Source organism: Saccoglossus kowalevskii, chromosome 14 (assembly GCF_978046115.1).
Source record: "Saccoglossus kowalevskii chromosome 14, keSacKowa6.1, whole genome shotgun sequence".
In the NCBI taxonomy this organism is placed as follows: Eukaryota; Metazoa; Hemichordata; class Enteropneusta; family Harrimaniidae; genus Saccoglossus; species Saccoglossus kowalevskii.
In genome coordinates, this window is record NC_140654.1 from 24,195,274 (window position 1) to 24,215,706 (window position 20,433).

A 20,433-nucleotide genomic window follows, 5' to 3' on the forward strand; every position below is an offset into this window, starting at 1 on the left:
CTCCATGACCTTCATGACCTCTTTAAATGGAACATAGGACATGTGACTGATTTGGCGCGAAATTGGCACAACTATTTTGCATTGACTTGTAGAGTCTTGCTCGTCGGCGGTTGGATTTTTGTTTTGTTACTTTTGATTGACGATTTTCGAAGCTAAAAATCACCATGATGGACATTGATGTTGATCATGAGATGCGGGACATTCAGCGAGAGTATCTGGATTTTCTTGACGATGACGTAAGTATCGTAATCGGGAAACTTGATGGTTTATCACGTTGGAAGTGTCAGACTGTTTGATTTAAAAATGTCCTCCTTTGTATACTGTCGTCGATCGAAACTCGCAATTCTGAACGATCGGCGACAATATTCGGTAGAATGCGTGTCGAATACGATTTGAAATTAATGTTGTGGTAGGATTCTAGATCTACGTTATTTCTTTAGAATGACACCAAATCTATTTTACAGTAATGGCCACATTTTCAAGATTGTGAATTTGTGTGATTTATTTATTTTCAATATTCTCCATTGTTTGTACCGTGAAACCCGGTTTATATGTGTGACCATTATTTCAGAAATCAACTTGCTCGCTGTTAGAATCTAAACAATATTATAATTATATAAACTCCGAATACTATAAATGCATTAATTATTCACTGGGTTAGAATGCGTTTATTGTTGATAGGGGCTCAATTCCCATACTTGCACAAGTGATGACACCTTTAATTTTTTTTAATTAGGTTATTTTATTATGAAACCAGTAACAAATTATTGAATGTACTATGTTGTTTAATAAATTAATACTAATTTAAAAACACTTATTTTCATTTAATTTCAGTAGTTTGATGTTTGAGCACATTCACTGTGTTTTAATTTCACGATTTTGTCAAGATACCATCAAGTTTTATTGTTATTTTATATGTTCACGTAGATTTAATTTAGCGGATTTTAATTATCAATGAAAGTAAAACCCAGTGAATAATTATTGCATTTATAGTATTCGGGGTTTATATAATTTAAAATCACGAAGGCTCATGGGTGGGTGGATGTTTGTAAACAATGACATGATATGGCCATCTGATGCATATGCAGGTGATAACTCCCTCGCTTTAATAATGTGCTATATACACATCTGATGATGGTATCTCAAACTCCATATTCCCCTCTGATCAGATTTTAAAAAGAAATTCATTCGATTTTTGTGGTTTTTGGAGAATGCAAGAGATGTTTGCTGTATTGGAAATGTTTGTGAGGACATTATTTCACAAAAGTGTCTGTTACCTGCTAGTGAATTACTACAATATATCAACAATTGTTGACACATGAAAATATGTCGATCATATAATAATCTTTCCATTGTAGCAACAAGAAGGTGTATATCAAGACAAGGTGAAGGAGATGATTACAGACAATGATAACAGATTAATTATCAATATCAATGATCTGAGAAAAAAAAATGAAAAACGTGCAAACAGGTTTGTATGAATTATAAATTGTAAATAATTTCTTTCAATTAGAAGAAATTTCTTGAGTTACAAACAAGTAACATGCATGCTTCAAAACAAAGAACATTTTATTTGATTGGTTGACGAAAGTGTCCTCTTCACATATTATGTAAATGTGCATGACTGAACAAGACACTTCTAAAACTAAAGGTTTCTGTCACAGCAAATTGAAAAAAAAACATGGTGCACTACACTATGGACAAATGTGTTCTATTTCAACCATTAGTGTGCCAGCCCCATGTATATTTACATTAAAGGCTAAATGATTCATTATATAACAAATGGGTTTTTGGTTTGACAATCTCAACCCAAATATAAAACAAGATTCCATTCCATACTTTGATACTATGAAGTTGAACAAATTATGGAGAATATATCGTATGTTACAGGTTACTCACTGACGCTTTCGAGGAAATTGTTGCTTTTCAACGAGCTCTGAAAGAAATTGTTAGTGCCGCGGATCTGACATACGCAAAACAGCATGAAGACTTCTTTGTTGGATTTGAAGGCAGTTTTGGCGCCAAGCATGTTACGCCGAGAAGCCTGACAGCACGTCATTTAGGTAATTTAGTTTGTGCTGAAGGAATCGTGACAAAGTGTAAGTATTAAATAAAACCTGTAACATTTTTGTCTCAGTTGCATATGCAATGAAATCGTATCATATTTTTTTGGGATATCGGAAAACTTGTCCTCCAAAAGGTTAATATTCTGTAACATTTTGCCTTCTACTTGGTTTTAGGTTCTTTGGTACGACCCAAAGTTGTCCGTAGCGTTCATTACTGTCCAGCAACAAAGAAGACATTGGAAAGGAAATATACAGACTTGACTTCACTGGATGCATTTCCATCAAGTTCAGTTTATCCTACCAAGGTATATTTTTTCACTACTTTTCTTTTCTATTTCTTCATACATTAAAAATCAAAATGTTAGCTCCTTCCAGGGGTTTCACGAATGCATTTAATAGCAGGCTATCATCCTGTAACAAAAGGTCAAACAAAAATAAAAAGGCTTTCGGCAGTGCGACCGGCGTATTCAACAATTCAGGACTTGTTGTTGTTATAAACTTTCTGTTTCTTATAGTCAGTTAATAAAAATGTTCTTGGTAGGAATATTTCCAGATTACAAACTTGGATTTGATTTCAAAATTTTCCCTTCCAATTTATTAAACATCAGCTTTTAACTATTGAGAAAACACATTAACAACTTTGTCCTCTTTTTGGAGTATACCGTATTTGCTCTTTTAGTACCGCGTGTGAATTAGGTCCTAAAACAAGTACATGTATCAGCGACTTTTGTGAATTTTTGTCTTTACGAATTCCACTTCGTCATAAGTTGGGAAAATTCTTAATATTGAAAAAAGTTCCCAGTAAAATAATCATTTGAATTGACTTGTACTGTTTGCAGGATGATGATGGCAACCTACTAGAGACAGAGTACGGACTTTCTACGTACAAAGATCATCAAACATTGACGATACAAGAAATGCCAGAGAAAGCTCCAGCTGGACAATTACCACGATCGGTTGATATCGTTGTTGATAATGATTTGGTAGATAAATGTAAGGTAAGAACACCAATGTTCCCTCATCAAAGAGAATCTTATAAATATGGCTATTGGAAGTGCGCCCTCTAAGCTGATATGACACGTAACTGACGTAAAAGGATTTGCTGCGACTATTTATGCTAATTCACTGGTGCATCATTGACGTTTTTTTTCAAACAAAGGAACAGGGGCGCAGCGCCCTCATGCTATGGCCATGCGCCCCTTACCCTGGGGAGCATAACATTTTTAATGACCGGGGATCACATGTGGCCACAGTCTTCAACTGTGACCTGTCTGATATTAGTTTTGGCCCAAAGGAAGCCATAGAATGCTCCATTCTAACTTAGAATTATCAAAAACTCTACACCATGGTAGAGAGAGCCCTATCCCACTTGGTGGCGCTGCTGAATTGCAATGCTCCCTCTTGCATTTATTTTTCTAGAAAAATCCCTGATTGATGCAACAGAAACTTGTACATTTAGTGAACTTGCAAAACATCTTGGTCAGATAACGATGTAACTTGTTATGATTACAGCCTGGTGACAGAGTTCAAGTAATTGGTATCTATCGATGTTTACCAAGCAAGAAAGGTGGATATACATCGGGAACATTCAGGTACAAATACATGAACACAAACACGAGTCAAACAAACTCCATTCTTGATGTTGTGAAGAAGAAAAAAATAGCATGCCATTATCAATGCATTTTCTTATTAAGGAGCTCCATGTGTAATAATATGTGTAAAAATTGATTTTAAAATTAGTTTCTACCATGTGTGTTGTTGAATTTTTGAAAACTTGATCATACCGGGTAGTTATTTTTTTTTTTTTTTCAATCTTAACAGAACTATTTTATTAGCCAACAACATAAAAATTCTCAGTAAGGAGATTTCCCCGCTGTTCTCTGCGGATGATGTGACGAAGATAAAGAAGTTGAGTCGCAACAAAAAAGAGGATGTCTTTGAAGTTCTCGCTAGATCTCTAGCGCCCTCTATCCACGGACATGAGTATATCAAGAAGGCAGTTCTCTGTATGTTACTTGGTGGTGCAGAAAAGATTCTAGAAAATGGCACGCGACTAAGGGGGTAAGGAATATACATTTCCTGTATTTAATCAAAGGTTATGAGATTGCACTTCTAATAAATAAAATACAGAATAACCCGTCACAGGTGTATGCCATTTCATTGTTTAGTTTTGATTTATTTAATAAAGAAATCAAACGTTTGTAACCATTCCTGGAGATATGGGAAGATTGATGCATGAGTCAAATTTATTCCGAACCATTGTGTCACAGAATGCTACTTGTCAGTAACCATGGAAAACATTGTGAAAACAGAATAGTCCAGCTTATCAAATGGGTTTGTCAGTAAAACACTAACCACCTGACAGTTAATCATGTCCTTTACTGACTTTCGTTAGTATTTCTAGAAATGTTTGTCATATCTCAATTATTTGCCTCTTTATCACATATCACATTCAATTGATCTTGTATGCAAATGACCAACCTGATAGAGTGACAAGCAATTTGAATTATTCCCTGAAATAGTGCTTTATTCTCTCGAGTCAACACGTCCATATGTTCTGTTTATTTATCTGTGATCTGTGTAACCATGGTATTTTAAACATTTGAAGTAATGGCATGAGAAAATAGAATGTTATTTGGGGGGCAAAAACAAATCTTGAGCACCCCTTCCAACTATACTCAATATCAACAGGTATAAGATCTATTGCAATACACTTTATATGTGTATATTTGATGTTTATGTTAATGATATATAAAGCAGAATTGTTTTTCTTGTGTGTTAAATAATACTTGCGTTTTTCATCTTTGTAGTGATATCAACGTGTTACTGATTGGTGATCCATCTACGGCCAAATCACAAATGTTACGGTGAGTTACTGACCTATACCTAAAAACCACAAACTTATCATATACTGTTTTAATGTGTTGTATTTGATTCATGTCTCTTTTAGTGTATGAAGTCATCAAAGTCCTGTCCCTCTAAAAAGTGTGAATGCATACATGTCATAGGACTTCAGGCTTGAACTGCAGTTTTCTGTGGGACACAATTACAAGTCTAAATTTTGTCAAAATGTCAATACTGACTGAAATCTTAAAGACCTGAAATTGCCTCTCTGGTCTAGGAGAGAGAGAACCTTCGCTGTTTGACATGTTGATACCGATATTAAAATGGTTTGGGGTTTTAAGTCAAATAATAATTCAGACCCGGTTACCATCTCAGTCTTTAAACTATTTATTGTATCAGTATTTGCTCAAACAAATATAATATGCATTTCCAAAAATGAAAATTATATTCGTATTTTCTGTAGATATGTGTTGCATACAGCACCTCGTGCAATTCCAACAACAGGACGTGGTTCATCCGGTGTTGGTCTCACGGCCGCTGTTACCACAGATCAAGAGACTGGCGAACGTCGCTTGGAAGCTGGGGCCATGGTATTGGCTGACCGAGGTGTTGTTTGTATTGATGAGTTTGATAAGGTAAGAAATATGAAATGTATTTGCTCTATTAGAAGTGCATTAAAATACGACTTATTTTAACTATAGAAACGCCTGTAATTTATGATATTGGGTAATTTTATGCAAAGAAAACCAAAACTGTTTTCTAGATGTAGTGTTGCATAGAATGCAGTAGAAGTCTTTTCGCTTGCATCATTTAACAGTAATTTTTGTGGTCAAGCTTGAGATTCTTCACATTGGTAATTTGTGTGGAACATCTTGAGATGGATTCTATGTGATGTATGTGGGAGAGCTCTCTAAATGGAAATCGTAGTTATTAATCCATTGTTATTAGGAGAATATGCAAAATTAGTTACCTTCCCTGATTTGTAATGTGATAACCTGACAATAGGTCATTTAATTAATTTAGATCTGTTGTTTGAGGATCAACTTTTTTGAGAATACTGTAATTGCGTTTATTATTCACTGGGTTTTAATTTTGCTGTTTTCGCTGACTGGAAAATTAAAACCCAGTGAATATGTAAAATTTAGCATAGAACACATTATCTAAATGATAAAATCGTGAATTTAAAACCCACTGAATATGCCTGGAATGCTAAATCAGTGAAATTTAAACCCAGTGAAAATTAGTAATTTTACTGTAATTGATGGATCCTGTGACTTGATTCACCCAATCAAATCATTCAGTTTCACTGAGGTCAAACACCGCTTTTCCTAACACACGTTAGTAGCAACGACCATGGATGTTTGACTTCCCAGAAACCATGCGAATCGAACGATGTGTCACATACAAATTAAAAATTCTAATCTCAATTCTACCCTTTCTCTTGTTAAGATGAGTGATCAAGATAGAACTGCTATACACGAAGTAATGGAACAAGGTCGTGTAACTATTGCCAAGGCAGGCATCCATGCCAAGTTAAATGCCAGATGCTCTGTGCTAGCTGCTGCCAATCCTGTGTACGGCCGGGTAAGTTAACTTGACGCATGGAGTCGGGAACAGCCACTGGCGGCACTATATACAATCAAGACCTATTGCAGGTTGCCCGTAGCTCATTTACATTGTATTGTAAAAGAAAAACGCAGTTGTCAAATTTGGTGATGAATTTAGTATGATAGAAAGCGTTTACGGTCTTTAAATAACCACAATAGACAGAGTGGGGGTCAAGACCGAATATACGTGATTCCGGCATTTCATACTATATGCTTTCTATTAATAATTTCCCATTTAAATAATGTTCGTGAGATATGTCCATGTCATAACCCCGTTAAAGGTTATTTAGCATATTGTGTACACAGTGTGCATGCTTCCGGCTCTGTTTCCATAATCGCAACGCATGTGCATCACAGTAAGTTTATAGTTATGATTGAAGCAGTCAGCTTGTTTTTTTTTTCCATGACAGGTTTCTTGTTCACTGTGTACCCTTTGCAATAATACTTCCCACTTAATAGGAGCTGCAGAAAACCTCGCATCGCAATGGACCCCCCCCCCCCCCCCCCCCCCCCCCCGGTAAGCATTTTATGGGCTTTGGATTTTGTGCAGCACACGTGAAATCAAATTTAAAAATAAAGTGGCCTTGAATAATTGCAACAGTGAAAATTATGTCTGATTTTGTAATGCGACATCAGTATATTGGGATTTGTTTTCGAACCAAATGTTTAATAATTGTTCATAATCACAATTAGTGTGTGGTGTTCTGCAGAGAGTACAAAATGAGATTGAACTTTTGACATAATGCTGTACATGGAGTGTAGAATAATTTTGTGCAAAACTCACTTTTAGATGGGACTATGTATTTTGATTTCTCGTATGAGTTTAACCGACTGTCTGTTTATCACAGTATGATGAATACAAGACTCCCATGGAGAACATTGGGCTACAGGATTCACTGCTGTCACGTTTTGATTGCATCTTTATTGTACTTGACCAGGTACGTTTAATTGTTTGCAATAATGACCAGGTGTATATTATAAAGGATTTATAAGATAGGATACCGGTATGCTGCTTTGATATCTATGTACAATGATATTCTGTGTGTATATCAGTCTAACCCGATTCTAACCAATGGCACCACAATGCAGTGAATGCTTGGAAAGATTTGATTTGTGAAAAAGGAACGAGTAAAAGTATGTATTAGGAAATGCAATTCGTGTGTATGCTTTTTGAACTCTAGCGAAACAGCAAGAGAGAAAAACTAGTCTGTTCAGTTTCTTTCACAGACTCACTCTTTTCCAGAAATGAATGCTTGTCTTGCAATTTTCTGACAAATTTGCTATTTGTGTATTTCTTTAATTGTGTCGTAAGATTTCATGCAACTTTCAAACCCTCATCTTGTAAGTGCTTAATATTATATCCTGAGTGAGTTTAATAATTTGCCATTTTATCGTTCATGCATATACCGTGTTTGCTCTCTATTAAAAGTGCAAGTGCTTACGTGAATAAGAGATTTAATCCTGATCAAAATAATATTGTAATGATTCTGTACTCGGCCAGTGTGTTTTTTTGGTTGATATGTGCTTCAGATCTAACAAAATACTAGTATGTTAATGAGAAACTTTTTTTTTTCTGTCATGTTGGTTCTGCCACATGTCTTCAATGAATGGTGTCCAAATTTGTTGTCTTTCTTACTTCAATAGATGGATCCTGAGCATGATCGTTTGATTTCAGATCATATTCTCCGAATGCATAGATATCGCGGCCCAGGTGAACAAGACGGCGATGGTAAGTAATAACTGCGATGGAATACAATTCAAATCTCAGCGTGGTCAGGGAGTTGATATTTCCAAATTTTTCTTCACTAGTTTTCTTACATTCTTCAATATTTCTGGAAATGAACCTTAATTTTGGAGCCAACAGACAAAATTTGAGTCAATTTTCAGTTTTTACTCAAAAAATTAGTCATTTTTTGTCCCAATGTATCTGTAGGAAAATGAAGACTATACAGCACTATTTTTGTGAATTTGTAGTGAAAGTTAATATTCCACACTGTTCTGTATAAGCATTACTGTTCATTACTACGTTCATAATAAGTCGTATGTGATTGATTTACCATAGAATATATATGCAAGTTCAGGTTTATGTAGGGTTCTATAAAAGTTGTACTTCTAATAAGGATGGATAAATGTGGTCAGCAAAAATTTGCCACAAAATCAGATAGGGAATCCTTGCTAATTTTGCCAACTATTTTCCTAACCTTGCTTCTCTTAGGAATGCACTATTAATATAAATGATTTTGTTGAGTGGACCCAATAATTGTACTGGATGTATGTTTACTTCGTCGTCATCATCCACATCAACTTTTTTCTTTTACATTTTCTTGTTGAAAACCACAATTGAGTCTTAGAGTATATGTACTTTGGGTAGAATTCTCTTAGATTTGTTTATTTCATGAGGATATTCAATTATTGAATTTTGAAGATAATTTTTTGTAAAAAGTGATATTTTTGTCAAGTTTGATATTGTACATATATAAGTACCTCAGGTGGAACTCTGTCTTTCATGATATCTTCAATTCTCTAATTATAATGTGCATTGCTAACAGTGAAGCTATCTCAGCTGACAGGGTAATTGTATTGTAACTACAGTCAAACCTCGTTAGTGCGAATATCAAGGCCCCAGGTGAATATATTCGTTATAACCGGTGTTCGTAATAACCGATCACCACTAGAGGGCGCTTTACAGAAACAAACTAATTACCATAAGTCAGGGTAAACAAAACTATGGCGCCATTTTAAACACTAGACCAAGCATTAAAAACACACAAATAGTATTGAAATAAACGTTGTCATGTTTATTAAAATAATATTAAAATGGAAAATACAAATGTTGAATTCGGAATGCTTCATTCTCTGTCCTAAATCTTCGGCCTTTGCCTGGAGGATAGGACCGCTGATTGGGACATTCATAGAACGGGCACTGGTAAACCATTTCAGCAATGCCTGCTCAACGTCGTCGACTGCTGAAAACCGCATTCGCTTCCGGCACGGCTCAATTTTGTTGTGTTCGAACATCTTCAAAACATCAGTTTTTTTCTTTAAAATCGTTGACAGTGTACTGGGTTTAACATCAAATTTTCGACAGACATCGCCGTGACAAATGCCCGACTCAATCGCTTTGATCATTTGGACTTTACAGTCCAACGACAAGGCACGTCGTTTGACACGAGTTGACATTTTGAAGTCAGGACGGAAACTGGCATCTCACTCGTAGTCGCCGTAATTTATCTAAAATTTACAGCGTCCATGCTTCACACTTTTTTATTGTGAATCTTAAAATTAAAAACTCGAGCAGCAAGGGCGTCGAAAGTGACTAGACACTGGAAGTCACGTACACAAAAGATTTTCACGCCCAGTGAATGGCTACATTGTTTTTATTTTACGCTGCACAGCTCAAGCCCACTGCCAACAGCGGAAGCGTAACACCGTGTATTTGGCGGTTCGTTTTAGGATTTCGCAGCTGTTTGAGCGAATGAAATGTTCGCTATAGGTGTTACAGACCATTGTTTTTCAGAGAAAATCCTTTCGTACTAAGCGGGTTTTCGTAATAAACGAGTTCGTTCTAAGCGTTGTCAATTACCATAGGGATAATGGATTTTCAAACGGGACTTCGGTGTTCGTTCGTTGTAACCGGTATTTCGTTGTAACAGAGTTCGTATTAACGAGTTTTGACTGTATATCTAATCTGTTTCTACACAGCCATGCCAATGGGTAGCGCTATAGACACGTTGACAACGTACGACAATGATGAAGACGAAGAAGATGAGGAAACTCCAATATACGAGAAACATGATAATTTATTACACGGTCCAAATAGAGACAAAAAGTAAGTTGGACGAACCACCGTACTGTGTGATGTGTTGTGTTGTACAATATTTTGTGCTAATTAGAAGACGTCTATGATAAATTAGTTAACAGACGAGCAGTGTTTAGCGAGTTTGTGACTATTTGTTGAATAATATAAGGTTATTACGAAGATGCCTCTGTTATGCACTTAGACAGTACAAGCATAAATCATGGGAATGCCGAAATCTAAAAAGTTTAGAACACAATCAGCAAACTTTTTTGTATGGAGTTTGGTCAAACACTGGTGGCAGCCTTGTTTGTTTTTATTATTGGAGGACGCTTACGCGCATAATCATTCCATATTTGAAATTCGCATTTCCTAATATGGTAGGATGAAAATACTCCGTAAAATACCGCAAAATTACGGCACGCTGTAACTTATGGCGTTACGGTGACAGATGTATAATAGGCAAAAACCAGATATAGAATTCTGGACTCAAGCCGCCATTTCCTGGTAAACACTGTGAAAAACAGCATAGGTTTATTTTGGATAAGGATGCCTTCATTTTTTGATATTGCATAGTTGTGAATAAAGTGGTTTATTACTATTGAGATATAAATTGAAAAAAAAGGTTAGTATCTACTGATTAACAAAATAACAGTGGAGTAATACGAGTCAATCGCGATACCACATGTGTACTTTATGTAAATCTAAACCTTAATCTAGAATCTTGTGTTGTCTCCTTCATCCTGGTTCTTTCTCAGAAAAAACTTTGCATAACCACCTGTTATTGAAGTCCCAAAAGCGGCTTTAAATTGATACAAATTCTTAGTATAAAATTTGGGCATTATATCGCATAAATCTCCATTGCATGCTAGTCAATACAATCACCGTACTGTCTTTGTTGTTTACAGAACTGTTTCAATCCATGCATGACATATTATGATTGAAGTATGTTTGTCAAAACACAGATATGACTTCTATTGTTTGTTTATTGTTAAATAGAAAGAAACTTATAAGTATGAAGTTCATGAGAAAATACATCCATATTGCTAAAGCAATTAAGCCACAACTAACCAGAGAGGCTGCCGAACACATTGCTGAAGAATATGTCAAATTACGAAGTCAAGAATCGACTGGTAATAATGTGGCGCGGGTAAGTCTGCACGTCTCGCTTTCAAAATCACCTTCACTGGGTTAATTTACCTAAATTAAGTGGGGAACATTTCTGTTTAACAAAATTTATTTCTGTATGGCTCATTCTTTCACGTTGTTCTATGATTGGCTTGTTGGGTAGCAAATCAAATCTCCTAACTTAGTTACATGACCTTGAATGTTATATATTTAAATTACAGACGCAACCTGTGACAGCTCGATCGTTAGAAACATTGATTCGTCTCGCTACCGCCCATGCCAAGGCTAGAATGTCAAAAAATGTAGAGTTGCAGGATGCCAGGGGTGCTGTGGAACTGATAGAATTTGCTATTTTCAAGAAGGTATATACAATTACATTATTTGACAATAATACCATTTATATTTATATACCAATAATATTTTTTTTTTCCAAATTTTCCAGTGCACGTCTTCATCACAAATTCACAAAATTATCACTTTTATAGTCTGCACTTTGCTTCAGGAGATTGAGACAATAGACAAATTTTTGGAGTAAAAACTGAAAATAGACTCAAATTGGTCTGATGGCACCAAAATTATAGTTCATTTCTAGAAATATTAAAAAATTCCTGAAAAAAAGTGCAGAATAATTTGGACGATAAGTCTGGTGGCGAAAAGATTAAAACCACACTAAATAATTATCATGCTCGCAATTCAGAATATTTTGTAAAAGATTTTAATAGCATAGCTCTCCTAGTCACATGTAGTCACATGCATAAGTCGAGTGGAGTGTTTTATTGGTATAAATATTGTATACATTTGGTATTTTGTCTTAAGTATCCTAGGAAAATCAAATTTTTAATTAAAATAAAAATGATTAAAATCTGGTTTAACCCTTTGCGCCCCAATGCGGCCATATACGGCCGCTTATTTCTGACCAAAGATAACCCAATTCGGCCGTAAAAGGCCACCCGTTAATGCACTGTCAAAATCCCAATGCGGCCGTAAACGGCCGGTATTTCATAGATTGAAACAGAAGTTGATTCTGATCTCCCATGATCTTTGCATGAAAAAATAAATTGTTGATGAAAATAATTAGAAATACAGGTACGTTCAGACTGAAAATTATATACGAATTGTCCTCGTACTTTTCTTGTATAACGGGTTTTTTGGACGGTGTCTGTGAAGAGCTGTGACAATTTGCATAAATAAACAAACACAGCGGCATGTTTGGTGAAAGTTCATTTATTCTACCGCAGTTTTTATCCAAAATAAACGCATAATACATATAAAATTTATATTCATCTGAACTGGAAACATTATTTAAATAAATTACCTATATAAAATGTTGTTTTTCCTTGTCGGCGAGTTTTTAATGTCGAAAAATCAGACTGTCATCGCAATCAGTCTTGCGTGCCAGCAGAGGTCAACACGTGAAAATTGCCGTAGTCGCTGGTTCCGTAAAAAAGGCATCCCAGTTTCGTTGCTATTTTTCACTGCAAGTCCTTATTTCGCCTCTGTTGTATTTCCACTGGATATCCATGTATTTTTTTCATTCACAGTGTTCAAATATCGCTTTAAAATGGGGGTTTTAAACGAGAATATCCAATGACCTCTGTAGGCCAAACGACACTGTCATCAATTACCGTTGGTTTGAATATTTAAACACGATCACTGTGTCGTTGCCCCGGTAATTCCCGCCCTACTGTTCCATATGTATATTCCTAATAAAGAATCCTGCCAAATAAGGAATACTTCTTCCGAATATATGAATAAATTACACACTAATTTGACTGTGGCGGGAATATGCAAGGTTTTTCAGTGGTTGACAGACACGATCATTCAGTTGACCTCCACTGCGTATTTGCATTTGTTTGTAAACACAGCTGACTTGTAATCGAACGAATTAAATTCCTGTCGAGTATTTTTGGATTTTTTATGCAATTATTCACAACTATTTGTGTGATACGTTTAAAGTTTTAACTCAGTGATGAATTTCCAAACTGTGAGCTAACGGCAGACTGCGGGCCCCAGTACCGGGATGCCACAACAACCGGCCGACTCGGAGCTGTCATTGCAAACTGATCGTGACGCAATTCTGAGATTTTTCGATGAGTCTGATTCAGACACTGAGTTTGAAGGCTTTACAGTGGAAGAAATAGACGAAGGGAGATTGAGATGTGAATTGCTATGCCAAAATACCAACTGTGGCAGTGGCAGTGACATCAATCCTAATGAACTGTTAGACTTGCTGAATGCCGATGCCGACAGTGACTCGGACTCTGATGCCGATGACATCGCCGATACACCAAACATCTGGTCAAATGAAAGGACCGACGTGAACATTCCAGCACATGACGACCAGTTTTCAGGACCAAGACATGGTGTTGGTTTCGACGGGGAACCACTGGATTTTTTTAAATTATATTTTACGGACGATTTTTTGGATTTGTTGGTCGGGGAAACAAATAAATATGCTAGACATACTAGTAGACAGGAAGTTACCGGGCGCGTAGACCGGCATTGGTATGAAACGGACAGAGATGAAATGAGTGCCTATTTCGGTGTTATCATAAATTAGAAACCAAGTGAATTGTAAATAAAATGTGTTTTTTTTTTTAAATGAAATGAAACTACAGTGTCCTAGTCTTCTTTTCCCTGTGTACATGTCAACCTACCTGGCTCACACTGAATTGGTAAAAAGTTTTGGGTAATGGGAGTACAAATATGCAAATTAGTAATGGGCCCTGCAACATTGTTGCAACAAAGTATCTATGGTGTGCAAAGGGTTAAGGGTCTAAATTTTTACATTGAAAAAAAAAATTCATCAGTAATGAACGAAAACAAGATTTTTCATGTGGTAATACAGGCTTTGCCATTTGAAAATGTCTGCAGAGTGAAAAAATAAATCTACTAAACATGCAAGTTATGGAATGATTTTAATGCATTGAGAAATAATTTTGCATGTGTGAAAATTGTGGGGAAAAATTAAAATTGTGGAGATAGTCAAAATTTTGTATAACCCAATTGCTTGCATGAATAGAAAAGTCTGTTTATCTGTGGTGTCTATACCTGCTTAGAGCGAGAAATCAAGATTATCTTTTTTAGGTTTTAGAGAAACAGAAGAAGAAAAAGAAAGGTGAAGATGATGAAAGTGATGAAGAGATTAGTGAGGAAGAAACTGTTACCAATGGTGATGATGCAAGTCAGAAAAAGAGGAAAAGGTATTGTATATTGTGTTTGTTTGACTAATACTAATCTTTTGATTTTTAGTTTCATTTTTTGTGCAGTTTCACAAAATAAACCTGTCTGATTTTAGTGACTCCTTCAAAAAATTAAGATCAAGTTCTATAGATAATAAAAAATTAAGTCTTTTCAAAAAAACAAATATTACAGCCGTTCTGAGAATTATTCGGACAGTCAGTTAGCAAAATGACTTGCAACTTTGCAAAACACTTTGGTCTTTGCCCAATCTAGACTTGTCGGCGCCACTTGAGTGACGGGCGCGTGGTTTGGGATTACTATTTCATAGGGGTTGTCTGCTTGGTGAATTGTAAGTATTATCTAGCGTGCGTTCACAGCAACCATTCTTTATTTTTTATAATTATATTGTAATTATTTTCAGTAATTTTGAAAATCACAAGTTGGATGTTGCTTAAATCTGTCAAAAAATGTCAACTCCTCGCTCATTTTAGTCAGTTGTACCTGTTACAAAAATGGACTAGACATAATAACGGTCGTTATACCCCGTCATTTTCAAACTGCAGTTGAAAAAGTGATTCGATCAAGGAAGGCGCAGACTTTTGATTTGACAAAATCCATCAAACCATTATAATCGAGTTTTCCGTCTGTGTATCCCTGACATACTCACAGCACCAGTAATGTAAAAACAACTTTTAGTTTGGCCCAAAACTGTCGCGAAACTGACTGCAGCGCGTCCCGCTAAGAAACTTTACTTTGAGCCTTCCCGCTAACGACGAGTTCATTAATACCTTGGGTTACTCAACACTCGGGAGTTGTTTTGTAAATTACGCTATGTCAGGTGGACTCAGATGGGTATAACAATTTAAAATAACACTTTGAATGCATATACAACATATAACCTGTCGAGTATATGGTAACCAACGCGTGTCGTTTTGAAAACAGCGTTTTACCCGCATCTTGCAAGATAATGGAATGATTCCAATTGTGGGCGTGCCAATACAATGGCGCCATCAAGTCTAGATTGGAAAAGACCCAAGTGTTTTGCAAAGTTCCAACATATATTGCTAACTGACTGTCCGAATAATTCTCAGAACGGCTGTAAAGAAAAATACCACTCCAAAATGTTGGTAAAAAAATAAGATGTTTAAAAAAAAGTTTGATTTTTTTGAACCAATCACTGATGATTCTACATGGAGTTGATTGGTACAATACATCCATAGTGATGGAGGCTAAAGTCACTGACCATGATTCATGGGCATCTATTGGCTTCCATTTTTTACCTAAAATGTTTGAATCTGATACTTGAGTGTCTAAAACAGTTTCCTACATACGACTTCATAGATTTCGTTCAAACATAATGCATATTAGGTTGCAAATAAGTTTGTGTGTTAAAGAGGTTGTTGATGACGACCATGTCATTTACAATTACTTGTTTTAAAACTTTGACTAATAAGTGTATTTCTCATACCAGGAAAGCCAAACAAAGTTCGAGGGAAGGCCCTCCTAAGAAGAAAGGTGATGACGATTATGATCCATATGATTTTGATAGTGTGGATGAAGATGAAGAAAGTAAGAAATTTATTTGTCTAGTTGTATTCCGTGTTGTATTCTGCTGAACAGTGTGATAGACCAGTTTAATCATTTAAAGCGGGGGAGTCGTCACCTGCGCATGCGTCAGATGGCCATAGCGTGTCATTGTTTACAAACAAAGCTCCTCCTCCCTCTTCAACCACCAGACTTTCTTGCAAAAAATTTTCTGCACTTTTTTTTTATTATTTTCCATTATTTCTGGAAATGAATTGTTATATTGGAGCCAACAGACTAAATTTGAGTCAATTGTCAGTTTTTATTCAAAAATTTGTCTATTTTTGTCTCAATCTTGTTAAGAAAAGTGCAGACTATAAATGGGGCTATTTTTTGAATTTGTGATGGGGGGAAAAAAGGGAACTTAGCATTCACTTGATAAATACTTACCCCTTGGAAAATTCAAGAGAAATTTTGGTGGAAGAATTATTCAATTCAAACAAAATCAAATTTTGAATCTGCGCATATTTTAGTGTGAGTCTTTGAGTTAGGAAGTCACAGTGACCTTTATTAAATTTTGTGAAATGCTTGAATTTTTGCTCACTCTTTGAAATTGCGTGTTTTATGAATATAGTGACTAATTTAATTCTCTCAGTTTGAAAGTTTGACGGCAAACACAAGGACAATTATTCAAATCTTTTTAACTTAAAGTGAAGAAGGTGTTTCTGTTTGGAGAGAATCCTATTTCTTCCCACCAGCATTGTCAAGTCCAAATCACTCGGGTTGCTGGGTCTATTGTTGCGTTATTCATACACACAAATAGCGTGAACATGAACCGATCATTTCTCGGTCTTGTTCGACCTAACAAGCTGGCGATTTCTTGCTCTTCGTAATCTTGATTCGTAAAATTGTTTCCTCTTTCACTTGTAAGGTCAGCTAAATGTTTGTCTATTTCAGAATTGTTTAATTCTTTTAATAATTATATATTTATTGTATTGTAGTTGTATTATCACCACAACCCAGAACTCCACTAGATGGTGATTCATTTAAAACCTCACATGAACCGATGGATACGGAGGAATCGCAAGGAATTACACCATCAAGGTAAGAAGTCATTTCAAATTTCTTGCAGTCAATCATTTGAGGGCGTTGTGGTACAGTGATTAGAATGATCACCTTGCAAGTGTTTTTAGTCCCCTTTCGGACGAAGTCCGAAAACGGGGACTTATAATTCGGTCTCCGTCTGTGCGTCCAGAGTCGTATCTCAGAATCCCTTGGACCGATTCCGTTCATTTTTTGCATGTGCCTAGTACTTTATCTGGGACATATGCACATGCAGTGGTTTAGCAATTCGATTCAAAATGGCCGACTGGCAGCCATCTTGTTTTTTGAAAATGTTGTATTTTGGACATGCTTTGTCAGTTTTCATTCAAATATAGTACATCGATCATACATGTTAGGATACATGTCCCCGACCATCCGTGAGTTCCTGAGTCTGTCCGTCCGTTCGTGCGTCAGTCTATCAATAGTAATATTTCAGAATCCTGTGGAATGATTCCGTTCATTCTTTGCATGTGCCTAGTACCTTATGTGGGACAAATGCACATGCAGTGGTTTAGCAATTCGATTTAAAATCTTGTTTTTGTTTTTTGAAAATGTTGTATTTTGGACATGCTTTGTCAGTTGTCATTCAAACTTGGTACATAGATTATACATGTTTAGGATACATGTCCATGACGATTTATTTCGCAATTGGATCAAAGATGGTCGATTGGCAGGCATCTTGTTTTGTTTTTTATGCGGTATCTGTTTTCATTCAAATTTGGCACATACATGTACTTTATACATGTTAGGATGCATGTCCATGACAGTTTGTTTCAAAATCTGGTCAAGGATGGCCGATTGACAGCAATCTGACTTTTTGGCCTTACTACTATATTTACACAATTTATGTACCATTTTCATTCCTTATTGGGCACATACACCATACATATCAGTGTTTAATCAGATCAAAGATGGCCAAATAACGGCTGTTTTTATTTTTGGCCATATTACTACTAGACGGAACACGTGTTTTGATGTAAATAAACAATCTGTTGTATACGCCACTTGGAACTCAAGTTTCATGGACACTCTCGCAACAACACCCCCCCCCCCTAATATGACGACACAAAGAGAACTTTCAAAATTTTAACGGGGACTGTCATTTTCAATGACTTGTTTTATGCTTTATTCTTTACGACAGAAATATTTGAGTAATCTCTGCTTTAGATCATTATACATGTGCTATCAAATGTATGGGAACTGTATGTTCTCTCACCAAAAATTATATTCAACATTTTGCAAATTTGTATGTATTTTCTTGATGTTCTTTGATAATTTTGACCAAAATAAATGTAATTTTTTATTGTCTACCAATGTTGAACAAAATTTGTAAAAAAAAATATGAAATAAATTTATGTGGGTTTAATTTTGTGAATGATGGCCAAAGTTTACTTGTGTCCAAAGAGTTAATAATCCATTACATGCTTGTTGAAAGAGTGATGGATTGTTAGTGAAATGACTCGCTTGTCAGCTGGTTGTAAGAAGAGAATATGACTTGCATAGCCAAGATATAAATCATTAATGAAAACTTGCCACAAACGGATTTTACATTTCACAAAAATGCTAAAAATGATAATTTGCTTCTTTGTGTTATTATATTTGGGGGGGGGGGTGCAATGTTTCTTTGGGGAAAACATCTACAGTGAAATAGTTTGTTGGTAAAATATAAACACAAATATACATTTCAGACTACATTATCTAACATTATTATTTCTACAAATATTTTTTCTGTTTTCAGAATGAAAGAGTTTAAATCATCATTATTCCAGCTGTTTTCCTCCGAGCATGCCCAGTCATTAACAGTTGATCAGATCACTCATGGAGTGAACAAGCAACAGGAAAGTAACAAGTTTACAGACGTGGAAATTGACGATGCTATGCAGAAGATGCAAGATGCCAACCAGATCATGTTATCCGACCAAATTGTGTTTTTGATTTAATAAATTCACTTTTGTGTTTTATCACTGCCACATCAACAGACATTGGGGTGGGGGTGGGGGGTTATGCCAGGTGTTCAACACTTGCATTTTTGTTGTGTCCAGTGTGAATGTCTGTTTGCATACATATTTGCAGTACAGGGACTCCTTGCTAAGTCGCTGGTGACGGGATCCAAGCAAAAACATATCAGGAGTCACAACTTACCGAAGGTCCTCATGAAAATGCATTTAAAATGGATAAAAAGCACATACACACACATGGGTTTATTTATAGTACGTTTTCTTTCTTGAAATACATGACATCGTCTATGTCCGCAGAAAACAAAACAACATTGTTGGGAGCCATCCAACTATCTGCAACTTAGCCGAAATCGCGACTTACAGAGGTCAAACTTAGTTTATGAATAGTCTTTCCAGTCGCCATTCTGAGATTTCTGCTTATGTACTACTGTAAAATCTGTATTAGAAGCCGCGGCTTCTATTAAAATGGTACAATGCAACAGAGTGGATGCGGCTTCTATTAGAGCATCTACACATATGAGAAATGATGAATTTTTGGTTCCCAATTATTCAAATAGAATGGATGCGACTTCTATTAGGGATGCGGCTTCTAATACAGATTTTACGGTACTCTAAAACAAGATTGGCTGTGAAACTGGTGGTCAGTTTCTCTACATAGTGTAAAATCACTATTCTCAGAGTTGGCATTTTTTCATGTCGTAGCTTTACATTATAACGCACCAATGTAAACCTCTTATTGTATGTATTGGTTCGGAAATGTTGCTACATTACGACATTGCATTACAGTGTTGAATGTACATTTAACCTATTTATACACAATACATCTTCTGTATGTTTCGTCATGATCTATTCAAATCGTAATTCATTGATAAATGCATTTTTGAATAAATTTGAAATCCTAAATATAGCGTGGAGTTTTTGCAAATCATATAATCACACTTCTCAAACTGCCATTTGTTAATTACTTTATAGCTGTATATTTACTATTATAGTATTGAATAAATTCCATTTTTTACAAAGCAGGGACGATTTCATGTGGGTTTTTTTCGCCTTGGTTTTTGCAGTGTAGCTGCCTTCATCAATGTACATGGAAACTTCTGTAAGAGCACAGAATAGTCTCCTGAAAAGTTGTTTGAGATGGAAACATGTGAATAGTCCATGGAAAAATAGCTTTTGAATGTGAGAAATTTGTACAGAATGTCCCAAATTTAGGCAAAGACTAG

At 35.8% G+C, this 20,433-nt stretch overlaps 1 protein-coding gene across 1 annotated transcript; it reads left to right on the top strand.

Annotated features, from left to right (window-relative positions):
* The first annotated feature begins 30 nt into the window (after nucleotides 1-30).
* On the top strand, nucleotides 31-19,412 carry LOC100374073 (DNA replication licensing factor MCM3-like). Its single transcript, XM_085508060.1, has 19 exons — nucleotides 31-236; nucleotides 1,359-1,471; nucleotides 1,891-2,099; nucleotides 2,241-2,371; nucleotides 2,906-3,064; nucleotides 3,579-3,658; nucleotides 3,888-4,127; nucleotides 4,877-4,933; nucleotides 5,374-5,545; nucleotides 6,360-6,494; nucleotides 7,366-7,455; nucleotides 8,162-8,246; nucleotides 10,220-10,346; nucleotides 11,313-11,463; nucleotides 11,663-11,803; nucleotides 14,529-14,644; nucleotides 16,096-16,193; nucleotides 17,150-17,252; nucleotides 18,991-19,412. Exons 1-19 carry the CDS (start codon nucleotides 165-167, stop codon nucleotides 19,190-19,192), a joined length of 2,481 nt encoding a protein of 826 aa, XP_085364186.1. The 5' UTR covers nucleotides 31-164; the 3' UTR covers nucleotides 19,193-19,412.
* The last annotated feature ends 1,021 nt before the right edge of the window (nucleotides 19,413-20,433 follow it).